The 12,219-nt window shown below is 52.6% G+C and overlaps 1 protein-coding gene across 2 annotated transcripts in view; it reads left to right on the plus strand.

The window, feature by feature from the left end:
* The first annotated feature begins 239 nt into the window (after positions 1 to 239).
* Positions 240 to 12,219, plus strand: part of LARP1 (La ribonucleoprotein 1, translational regulator) — a 45,544-nt gene continuing 33,564 nt past the window's right edge. For both annotated transcript variants that reach the window (XM_066197224.1, XM_066197225.1), the window contains exon 1: positions 240 to 627. In XM_066197224.1, the coding sequence (XP_066053321.1) occupies positions 285 to 627 (343 nt within the window). In that variant the 5' untranslated portion in view covers positions 240 to 284. The remainder of the gene's footprint in view (positions 628 to 12,219) is intronic.

The raw sequence follows: 12,219 nt of genomic DNA on the forward strand, positions 1-12,219 counted from the left end.
GGCCTGTCCCCGCCGGGCAGCGAGGCCGGGACGTCGGGGAAGGGGCCGGTGCCCTTTAAACCCCCCCCGCCCGCGCCCCCCCCATCTCAGCCGGGCGTTGCATCAGGCCCGTGCGCGCCGCCGGCCGCCCCGCGGGGGCGCGCCCCGCGCCGCCCCTCCCCTCGCCGGCGGCGCGCACGGGCGGGCGGTGCGCGCCCCCGCGGCAGTCGCGTGGTCCCCGCGCGGCTCCATATTGCGGCGGCACCGGGGTCGGGGGGTTCCCGGCGGGGCTCGGGGGCGCGCAGATGGCGACGCAGGTGGAGGCGCTGCTGCCCGGCACGGCCCCGCTGCTGCCCGCCGAGGAGCGCGCCCTGGTGCTGAAGCCGCCGCAGGACGGCGGCCGGGAGAAGGGCGAGCCGCCCATGGGCCCCGACGGCGGGCCGGCGGCGCCGAGGCCGCCCAGCGCCAAGCAGCAGAAGGAGGAGAGCAACAACCAGGAGAAGGAGAGCCTGCTGAGGGCCGGCGGCGAGGCGGAGGACGGCGGCGAGGCGGGCGGCGCGGGGCGCAGGGAGTTCATCGAGGCCCCGCCGCCCAAGGTGAACCCCTGGACGAAGAACGCGCCGGCCGTGAACGGGCAGTCTCCTCCCGGTGGGTGCTCGGGGGTCGCGGGGAGCGGGGCGGGGGGGGCCGGGAGCGCCGCCGACCGCGCCCCGGGCGGCCGCGCCATGCGGCACACGCGGCGTGGGGCCGCGCCCGCGGCCTGCGGGGCCGCGGCGGGGCGGGGGGCGCGCCGGGAGCGGGGGGAGCGGCGGCCGCGGCCACGAGGCGGGGAGGGCAGCGCGGCCCGGCCATGCGGCGGCGGCGGGGAGCGGAGGGCGCCGGGGGCCCGGCGGCGGGCGGGCCCGGCGGCGGACACGCGGCCCCCCCCCCCGCTCCCCTCCCGCTCCCGGCATTCCGCCGCAGCAGCGCCGGCAACGTGGTCGGTTCCCGGCGTGCGGCTCCCCCGGGAGCGCGGCCCCGCCGCCCCCGCGGGGGCCTTTCCCCGGGCCGCGGCCTGCGCTGCCCACGTGTGCGCGGCCGCGGCTCCCCCGCGCAGGCCGCGCCGCCTTTCTCTGCCGACTCATGGCGGCGGCGGGGCCGGGGGCCGCGGCCAGCGCGCCTCTGCCCGCCGCGGTCGCTGCCCCCGCTTAGGGGCACGGCTGGGGAACGGGGGTCCCCGAAAAGGGAAGCGGAGGGGCTGCGCTGTCCAAATCGCGCTAGCAACCCGCTGCTGTCGTCAGCAAGAGGCTGAAACTGCAGAGCACCCATTTCCTCGCCTGTCGGGATGGGTGTTGCGCTCCCCTCGTACCTGCTTCAAGTGAATCGGGAGTAGGCGCAAACAACAGAAGTTTTCACTAAGCGTCTTGTTTGGGAAAGACTTAATCTTTTTCTACCTGTCTCTGTTAACGCTGAAATCACGCTGCCAGATGTGCCATCAGGTTCCCAATTACTGTACGTGCCCGTGTTTTGTAAGAACTGTTACTGCCCAACATGATGATTCATCAGGGTTATTGATCTTCGGGAGATGGGCAGCTCTGCAATTTCCACTTAGAAAGCTGTCATCTTAATGAGGAGCACGGAGGACAAGTTAATCGTGCCAGGTAGAAGTCTGTGTTCGGATTGTTTGGTGGTTTGTCACTGTAGTCGTGGACATAAGCTAAGCTTAAGGAAATCCAGGACAGTGTCGCTGTCTGCATTCGCCTCGTGCGTTGTGACACAAAACTGGTCACATCGCTCCTTTGTGTGAAGGTTGCACTCTATTGTGATGCCTTCTGAGATAACGATCCCGAGAAATAAACCAAGAAATGCAAAACTGCGAGGTTGAACGTTCCTGTTTGAGTCTCCTGTGTAAGGGGTGTCTGGATTCATTACCTGGCTCGTCAGTCGCGAAGGTGTGTGATTTGTCAGAGTCAGCAGCTGCCCAACACAAGCAGGAGGCCCTTGCAACTCCTGGGAGGATTTTTTGAGGGACAGAGTGAGAGCGTGTCGTTAGCGTGTCCACGCAGTTGTAGGATAAGGGAGTAATGCTGCAACACTCAGAATTGTCCTTGGGCCCAGCACAGTTTTCTCTGTATTCCCAAAGGTGTTTAAAAAATGGAATTTGTTAGTGGTGTTTTCTGGGACGCTTGGCAGCAGCGACTGGTTCCAGCAGTGCCCCCAGTGCTGCTGCCTGCCTCTCCTCTCTTGGGCCATTGTTTCTTTTGCTGCCTGTTCGTTAGCAGAAGAGAAAACGTGTAAAATAAACACGGCTGGTGAGCTCCCATGAGAGGCAGGCTGGCAGCTGACCTTGCCTGGCAGCCCTGCACCCAGGCACCTTCTTGTAGAGTTTGCAGGCTCCTGTTGTATCTTCATTTCATTGGGTGGAGGATTTGTTTTGGCAGACGCTTACCAAAAAAGATCTGGAGCGTGAATTTGTGTGAAAGGATCAGCTGGTGAGGTGAGTTGTCACGTTGTAGTGACCTCCAGGAGGATCACCCAAAGGAAAGCGACTCTTCTACGCTTGCTCTCAGTCCCACTGACTGAGAGCTTCCAAACTCTGAAAAGTCACTACTGGAAGTCTTTGGTTTCTCAGCAGAGTTTACAAACAAAGCCTTTGCTCATAATCCAGCAGTGTTCCCAGTGCAGTGCTTGTGTGCTGGAGCTACTAAATGTTTCCAGCCCTGATCTGCCAGAGGTAGCGAGGAGACCAGAGAGCATGGTGAAGACAGCTCTGTAAAGATAAAGGGATCCCTCTATGACTTGTTTTACAGACTTTGAAGGCCTTATTTTTTTTAATAAAGATTATATTAATTATAGACCTGTAGAGCAGATTTAATGGACAAGACCTTCTCCTGCTGTGTCCACGCATTCTGTGATGGCCTGCGTTGGAATTGGTGTTTATTAAAGTAAAAGCATTGAACTCAGGGAAGACAGATCCACCTGCAAGATCTTGGTGAGTTTCTGCTGTCCGTGTTGGAATATGGGTAGGGAAGAGCTTAGCAACTCCACCTCCAGGTGGTCAAAACACCAGCTTGTTTTGCACTGTTTGACTCGCCATGGCTGGGCAAGTTGAGTGCACTGGGGGACTGAAGAACAGGATCATTTTTTCCTGGATTAGAATTCAGCTTTAGAAGCTTGTGTCTTGTTACCTGCTGCAGGGTTTTTATGCTTGAAGTTGGCAGTGTAGCCTGTAATATAATAGGATGTTCGAGCAAGCGTTTTTGCTTTTTCAGGAAGGAGGGCTCTTGAAGCGAAGCCTCTCCTTGCTTCTTAACCTCCCAAAAGCACAGTGGCTTGGCAGTAAGTGGGACAACCATTAGGTTGAGTTAGACAGCAGTGATACTGCTGGTGCAGTCAGTTGAAGCTGAGGTTCATGCACGTTACCTTTCTATTCATGTGTGTTTCTGTCAGGGTGCAAGGTGCAAAGAGGAGAGGGGGGATCCTTTGTGTCCTGAGATGCACATGGTCCTGTCCTGTGTGGCAAGGTTTGTGCTTAACACTGCTGATTGCTTGTGAGGGACGCTGCAGAGCTGTAATGATGCCTCGTTTTTACTCTCTAATGATCTAGTAGCAAGGTCTGTGTGACCATGCCCTTGTTATTACATGTTCTCTTCTTATCATGTAAATAAATGCAGCCAGCAGCCTGACTGACACATGATGGTGGTTTGTGTGTGTCTGCAGTAGTGAAGGAAACGTTTTCTGGCAAAACCAGCTTTGCACTACTGGCTCTAAACCAAATTCAAAGTGTTTTCTCCAATTCTTCTCTAGATGAGAAGTACGGCTTGCAGTTAAGACAACTCGACCTTCTGGAACATGTTGTACTCCTCCGCTGTGCCCTGCACCGGGGCTGGTGCTGATGCAAGTGTTGGTGTGGACAGGTGTTAACAGCACCCCGTTTTGAAAACCTGCTGGATGTATTTCAAGAAATGTTGCATCAAGGCACTTGGCAGTTCTTGATTTTTCTTTTATTTTTCTTCCATTTACATCTTGGAAGTAAGAACATGCAGGTTTCAATGACCGGCCCTGCAATCGCTGAGCTTTGCCTGCGCTAACTTTTTAAATTCTCCTTACAAGTTCTCAGCCAGGGAAACGGGCGTATTTCCTAGTGGAGATGCAGGAGGTGCTTTGATTTCTTGAGTAGAGTTTCCTGCATGCTGTTTGGCAAACGTGCTGGGTGGATAAGCAGTACTTTCCAGAAGGCACACCTTAGCTACTAGCAACAAGCACCAGGGGTGAGCTTACTATTGTTGAGCGTGCGTGTTGCTTTATGCTGCCTGAGCAGAGGCTGACTTGGCTACCGGTGCTAAGGAGAAGGCAGGGGAAGATTCATTAGCATCTCACCCCTTGCTGACTAACTCCCCATAGGGCTTTCCTTGAAACTAGCCTCCAGTGCAGGAGATAAGATGGATGGGAAGCTTGCTTTACCATTGGCATTTCTTTGCGTTCAGAGTAGACATGCACATCTGCTTGCTCAGGTATCCAGCTTGGTAGTCCTGCACACACCTATTTCCAAAGCGTTGGGCAATTCTCACTCTGTCGTGGCACGTAATTGTGGAGCTCTTCTGGCTGTTGCAACAGAGCTGCTATCGCAGCAGGAGGCCTCCCCCACATCGCCCCAAGTTTCCTCTCCAAACTACTGTTTTGTTCTGATCCCACAAGTCACGTTTGTGTAACTCTTCCCATCTTGTTGGGGTGGATTGAGGGTAACTGGAACTTGTTGCTCCAAAAAACCATGAGTTTAGTGTTTTCCCTCCCCCGCATACCTTTGCCCTTCAGCTTTGTGCTGGACCTTTGCCCTGTTCTGCACTGTTTGTTTCGGGAAGAGAAGGCTCGGGAACGCAACGCAGCTCTTGGGAGCTGACTCACTGGCCCTGGTTGCTGGGCTTCAGTGCCTGCTTCTGCTGCAACCTCCAGTTCCAGATTGCAGGTCCAAGGCCTCGCTGAAGGATTCTCTCCAACCATCTCCTTACCCGCATAACTCTTTTTTTAAACTTTATATTGCTCATGGTACCACGGAGGTTTCCACCACGGTTGTGTCGGTGATCACTGGATTGGACAGCAGAAGGACTTCGTTTGGCTGTGAAGACAAATCGAGTCCAGAAAGCAGGACTGGGAATGCAGGCACTGGGGCTGCAATGCTCTGCTCTGCCTTCCAAATTATGGCACCGGATCTTTTTGCTGTGGTTAAACACTGTGAAATTATCCTCAGGGCAATGCCAAATGCACACTTGGATAGAGTTAGGTTGCTCTTCACATACTTGAGACTGTAATAAATCTCCAACACCATCTCAGTGGTTGTGCTTGTTTGGCAAAATAAGGAATGGGCATTTTAGAAAGCTGTGCTTGCTGTTCAGGCTGAATGTTTTAACTCTTACAGTTATTACAGGTGCTCTTACCCTTGGTCCACTTGGGTCTGGGGAGCTTTGTTCAATCCCAACCGCGATATGCATTTACATTATGGTCTTTAATATGTTACTTAGCCGTTGGTCATCTTGGCATTGAAGCCTTTGCTGACTTCCTACCAAGGGCCCGAGTTTCCACACTGCTGGCTCTGCCAAATCCCTGGCTTGTTGTGTACACAGGGAGCTTGGGGAAAGAGGTGATGCAACCTTACCTGCTGAGCTCTCCCATGGTGATAGTGCTGTCTAGGTGGAGCTTTTCATGGCCAAGAAGTTGTCTCCTGGGGTTGGCTAAAGCTTTGGGTGGATCTCTGGATTCACTCTGTGGTCTCTGGCATGGCCAGCTCTGCATTTGTTCCTTTTTTCACTTGAAACCAGGCTTTGGTTCCACTCGTTCTGCAGGTCCAGGTCCTTTTAGTAAGGTTTGAGTAGAGCTGGGAGACTTATCTCCTTGCATTGAAAATAAGTGGTTTATCTAAGTATCTTGAATTAAATGATTGCAGCTGCAGGACTTGAGGTCAGAGGAGAGGGGGGGAAAAAAAGGGGCTTCAGAGAAGTTAGTGTAGTGCTGGGAGAACTTACAGCTACTCGTGTATTTAGGTAATGCTAGTGGGTGACCAGAACAAATGGAAACTGAATTTGGCCTTGAATAAATCAATTACCAGACTTCTTTGTGGGGGAAGTTTTGGGTCAGGGTCGGTCTGGATTGCTTGGCAAACAGAGAAGTGGGTGTACACATGAATGTCTCACAGCTGTGGAGCAAAAACTGGCGCAAGGCGTTTGGTGGAAATGGGTTTGCTGATAGCAATTCTAATGCTGTGCAAGATAAACTTTTGTTTTTGGGAAAGGTTGTGGAAACTGTGTTCAAGTGTCAACATGTTTCTAAAGGGAGGCTCATCCTGCAATTGGAGGTTCCCAGAAGATCCTCTTAACTGAACTTTCTCTGTCGGAGCATGCATTTGTGCTGCAGTCTGGGGGGCTTCGTGGGTGGATTGCCTTTCCTGGGCAAACTGGTGGGTGATGTATTGTGGTTCTGCTGGTTTCAGAGTTGCACCAGGCTGATGGTGCTGCTTGAGCTGCTGGAGCCGTCCTTAGCAAGTCATCCAGCCCAACTTTGGTGTGACATTCGCTCTGGGTCTTGCCAGGGTCAAGAGCTCTTCCTGCAGCATTAAAGCTACGTGTGCTGGGGGACGTTCTGCTGAGACGTGCAAGGAGGTGGAGGAAGGGCTGGGAACTGCCTCATCTAATACCTGCTTTATCAGTGAGTTACCTTCACTGTCCTTCTGGAGCAAAGCTGACTTTTGGAGCAACAAAGCTGTCAGAAGCTTCCCTTGACACTTTCATGTGTTTCAGGGTTGTATGGGAACACGCAGCAGGGTTCAGTGCTCTACAGTGGTTGTGATTTTATTTTTATTTTGTGGGTTTGAGTCACCCTGTTCCTTTGTGTGGTGGCAAACTGTAAGGTTTGGTAGAGTTCTCTGCTGCAGTCTGAGGGTGTGTTGGAGGTGACCATGGTGGCCCTGGCTGGATTGGGTGCTTTGTCACAACAGGCCAGGTGGAAACCTTAATTTGCTTTAGAAATGGTCAGCGGGAGTGGTTGTTGGTGTGACCGAGGTCTTGATGCCACTCAGTCTGATTCTGGTGACACTCAGAGGTGACACAAATGCCCTTTGTTCTTTTGATCTAGAAAATGTTACTCTGGTTCCTCCAGAACGTGTGACACTTGCAGCGTGCCGGCGGGCACAGCCTGCCCTGACCTGTGCTCCTGGGGAAGCGCATTTGCTTCCTGCTGGACACCCCTTGAAGTGGCTGGAACAGGTCTGCAACCTGCTGCACGAGCAGATGCTTCTCTCCACTCCCAACTCGCTCTCCAAAGCAGCCCCGGCCGCTGATGGGGCTCGGGAGAGGCGTCCCTGCCCCACGAGGAAGATGTTGGAGAGAAGCATCTCTGGTGCTCCTCAGTGTCACTCGTGTGATCTCTGTCAGGCTCTGCAGAGATCTCTTGCTGACTGTGGCAGCCGAGGGGCAGCTGGGAGAAACGGAGGCTCGGCTGGGGTTTGCGAACCTGACGTGTCCTTGACACACGAGGCAGGGTTAAAGCACGCTTGGGAAGCTGGACGGGGGGCGGAAATGTGCTGTGTGTCCTTCCTGCGGGCCGGGAGGGGCTGTGCGAGCCCGAGCTGGGCTCTGCCCGGTGGGACTCTGCTCTCCCCAGCCCAGGTACGGGGGCACGGCTCGGGGGTGGTGGGATGGGAGGCGGCGGAGCCTGTCCCGGGCACAGTGCTGAGCACGTTTTTCCAGCCGAGCAGCGGCGTGTGCCGAGCTCCCGCAGAGTGACTCTGCAGTCTGCAGGGCACGGCTGCGCCGGCGGAGCCGCGGGCGGGCGCGGGGGGCTCGTCCCGCTTCTCCTTTCCCGGTCGTCGTTTCGCTTCTCGGCCTCGCCCGCGGTGTGAGTGCTTGGAGAGAACAGGGGGGTTTCGGGGCTGCGTAAGGTGGCTTTTAAGGAGCCTGAAAAAAAAACTCAGAGAAGAGGTGGGGTTTTTTTTCCTGGCTAAATATGTGGAGAAACAAGTATGAAATTGGAAAAACCACAAAAATGAGGGAAGGGTAGAGTTTTGTTGATGGGAAAGTAAGAGGAAAGGTGTGTGGGGAGATTGGTGTTTTACCTGCCTGGTAACTCAGAGGTGGGTATGCTGCGAAATACTGAGCACTGTCTTTAAAGCGGATCTATTCAGCCTCCACACTAAATCACGCAGACTTCTTTTATTTTGTTTTTCTTAAAGACTGTGCTTTTGAAAGCTTCTGGTCAGTGATGTAAATGAGCGATTATTTTACCAATAGCTACCAAACTATCTGCTTTGCACATTTGCAGATGATGAAGCTAGTGACAGAAGAAAATAGTGAGAACTCACAGTTAATAAGCAACTCTCAAATGTTTGATAATCCAGCATTCACTTAAACTACAGGAAATTAATTTCTTCAGATTCTCCAAGGTCACATCTTCCTTTTTTTATTATTATTATATGTTGCAGAAGAAGCACTGAGTTTATTCCTGCAAGACCCTTAGGATTCTCTGCAATTTTTGTGCCTTTGCTGTAACTGGAAAGGTTACACTTCCAAGCAGTCAGAAAGTCTGTGTCAGCTCTGCTGACCTCACAGAATGAGCCTGTTGAAAATAAAGACAACCACAATAACAAATGCTCTTGGCCTCATTCAGCATAAAAAGAGACACCTAAAGGAGTGACTGAAGCACTTTACTGTGTTACCTCCAGGTGGGCTCATGTTGGCAGGTCAGCTGCAATGCTGTGCGAGGGGGAAAGCAGAGGGGGAAAACAGAATGAAGGATTAAGTCTAAGGGGTGACACCACTATGTGTGATGCTGAGTAATGGTGTGTCTGTAGCAGCAGATACTGAAGTGTGGAGAAACGCATCCCAAAAATGCAGTCGGGAGGTTTTTACTGTGCTTGACACAGAAGTGATGGGATATTTGTGCACGAGGTTCCACCCAGCAAGACAGAAGAGCGAATCACGGAGGTGTCTCCACCATGTGCTCAGATGACAAAGCATGAGACTTCACTGTCTGTAATCATATTGAATTTCACTTCCCAACTCCCAGCTCAACCTTGAGAACTCAGGGGAATACTGACTATGATCTCATACATCTTCTGAGTGTTCAGAAATCCTCTGCTACTGCAGAGGGTCTTGCACTGAGCTGAACAAAAAGGGGACTTTTCTTTGGCTTCCCAATCTCAGGTGAGCTCTCCAAGCTCATTGTTGCTGTTTTTTGGGGGGTTTTTGATTTTTTTTTTTTTTTTAAACTGTGGAATGGTGAATGTGACATTTGCCTACTCTGCAGGGAGGAATTTGCTGTAAATGAGCCACAGTTTTAAATTTTAAAAGTAAACCTGTAAAGACAACTGTGAAGATGATTTGGAGGAGACTTGGCCGATTAGAGTGAGGTAACCCTCTTAGCTTCAATTGGAGGTGAAATCTGAGTTGATGTAATTGTCTGCAGAGAGTGGAACCCAGCAAGGATGGAGTTTGGAGGGTGGCTGGAATGGTCGTGTTTGATTAAAACCAAGCAGATAGCTTGGGCCAGAGGGAGGGAACACCTCAGACTGTGAGTCTGATGATTTGTAATTCAGTTATGAGATCTAATTACGTTGTCTTTGCTGTGCTGCCTTGTGTATCCTGCAGCCTCCCGCTCGGCCCTCTGCCTGCAGCCCAGAGTTGAAGAGAGCCTTGCAATTTTCAGTTTCTGGGGTTTTCATAGAGATTTATGGCATCCTTGTCTGATGTTATGGGGCTTAACCATGCTACTGGTGCATTTGAGGTGTTGGGGTGGGATCCTCTTTCTTGGAGACACTGGATTTCTGGGTACATTAATGGATTCTCCTTTGTAGGGAGATGTCCTGCCTGCTGGTTGCTAAGCTCTTCTTGGGCAAAGCTTCTCTGGAGTTTGGGTTTGCCCTTGACGTGCAAGCAGAAAAGTGTGTTGCAGCTCTGAGTTTGACCCTGTCAGGGGAAACACCATCCTGCATCAGTTTCTACAGTGTGGGATCCAGCTGGCTTCCAGACTGCACCAGAATGGCTCCTGTATTTCAACAAGAGGCTTTGAGACATGTATTTTGCTTGTTTGTGCCAGAAATTTTAGTGTCTGTTCAATATGCAGTGGCTTAAAGCGCGGTTTGGGGAGGGTGACTGATCATTTGGACCGGATTCGTGTAGGGTTGTTCTCCTGGAAGGTCTAAGGCCTCCACTGGTATCACTCCAGGCTCACTGGTGATGAAAGGGTGTGGGGCAGAGAGCTGGGTCACCAGCTGCTTCATGGCAGGAGTAATCAAGCACCTTTAAGTTGTCTTGGACTTCCCCTGAGGCCTCTTGTTGGGTTCATGATTGGGAATGTTGGGACACATGCTCTGGAGCAGCAACATTTTGCTGCTTCTCCATTTTGGAGATGAGGGGAAGGGGTTAATGGGAGAGAACACCCAGTGTTTGCTCTCTCTAGTGCAAGCACTGATAAGTGGATGGGAGAAACAACAGCCTGTGACCTTCCAGTTATTCCTTGTGTGCCTGTGCATATGTGAGCGTTGGATTTGCAGGACTGTCTGTTTGGAGAGCTCTCATTCTTCTGGTCAGGTTCCGCAGAACCCCTTTGGCATCTCTGGTGCTTGGGGGAGAGACCTGGACCCTCTTCCCTCAGGATCTCTGAAAGGTGTTTTTGCGGGTCCTGCTGGTGACTGTGTGGTCAGCTGGTGTCACAGCCCTGCTGGGTCTGCACTGCTCCCCTTTGGTCTGCAGGAGGCTGAACGTCAGCACTGAGGTACTCGTTTAGCGTGTGGTGTGGAGTTACCTGGGGAGTTAGCTCAGATAATGCTCTGATTTTGGAATAGGTGATTTTTTTTCCCCCAGGGTTGTTCCTCTTGAAACTCTGTGATGCTGGAAGTTTTCATTACTTTTCAAGTACATGAAAATAGCGGGGGCACCACAGCTGAGCTTCACAAAATGCACAGCTGTTTATACACTGAAAACCTATTTCAAGCACTTGCTTCCATGTGATTTGTGGGAAATTGAGGTCAGAGCTCACAGTGGCTGCAGCTCTTGAGCCAGTGTAGGTGATGGGGGTGTCTGAGAACGAATCTAACCTTTCCTCTGGACAGGGAACAAAAAATCCCTTATCACTGGTGGTCTGGATACCCTTGCAGAAGAACTGATTTGGGATCAAATTTTCCATTGCTTTTTTTGTTTTGTTTCTCTTGCACAGGCCTTGGCTGTGTCTTGGGACCTAGCCAGCATCATGTTAGAATTGATCCATCTGTCTAATGCTTCAGCTTCTCTTTGAGGGAGTAAATATCCTATAGTAAGTTGAGAGGCATGGGAGGTGTTTGTGTAGACCTGGCAGCTGGAGAGGGCTGGGACGATCTGGGTGACTGAGAGCTGGACCCTCCCCAATCCTGCTCAGCAGGTAACAAAGGAGGGGAACAGGAAGCAAACAAGATCTCGGGAGGGATATAATTGGCCATGCTAATCTTCGGGTTTAGGATTTCTTGCTTTGCTACTTTTCTGCAGCAGACCTCAGCCCCTTCTCTGCTGAGTGTTACTTAGAAGGGTCCTGTAACTGTCTGGGGAACCTGTGCAGGCACTGCCTTGGCCTCGGAGGGGGAGCCAGCTGACAGAGATTTGAACTGAAATGCTTCATAGGGCCAGAGAAGACATTCAAGCAGCTCTGGTCTCTTTGCAGTACATGCTGGACTATGTAATTTGGACCTTTTCCCTGCCTGGATCGTCCCTAGCGGGCAGCAGGTCAGGTTACGAGGAGAGATACCAATCGATCCTGCCATCGGCCGATCCTGCCATCGGCTGGCACTCCCCTCCCCAGCCCCTCTCCTGGGCAGCCCTGCAGCTTTCCAGCCGTCGTGATGGAGGTCTGGTCACGTCCCTGCTGCCGAGTCCCCATGTGACCTTGGAGAGGTCATTTTTTTTTTGCTGACGTCTGAGTCTTTTGTCTGCAAAACGTGGAGGATGATTTGGTTACAACTTCACGGGTCAAAAGCCAGAACAAATCAGCTGGTGTCTTCCTGTGGCAGCGTGGATGAGCCCCGCGTCCCACTGGGAGCAGCCGAGGAGCTGGCTGTCATCCCTGTGCTTGTACCTGTGCGTGCACAGCCCTCACCCAGCACACTGCGGTGGCGGTACCAGTCGGTGCGCTGTGGCCATGAGGCACTCTGAGGTCCTTTTTCCCCTTTGAGGGAGCAGGAGGGTGATGGGAGGTGGGGGGCCAGCAGGGAGCTGGTTCTGGCTGGCACTGGGCCCCTCGGCAGTT

Source organism: Chamaea fasciata, unplaced genomic scaffold (genome assembly GCF_029207755.1).
Source record: "Chamaea fasciata isolate MVZ Bird 193981 ecotype frontalis unplaced genomic scaffold, bChaFas1.0.hap1 SCAF_15, whole genome shotgun sequence".
Classification (NCBI taxonomy): Eukaryota; Metazoa; Chordata; class Aves; order Passeriformes; family Sylviidae; genus Chamaea; species Chamaea fasciata.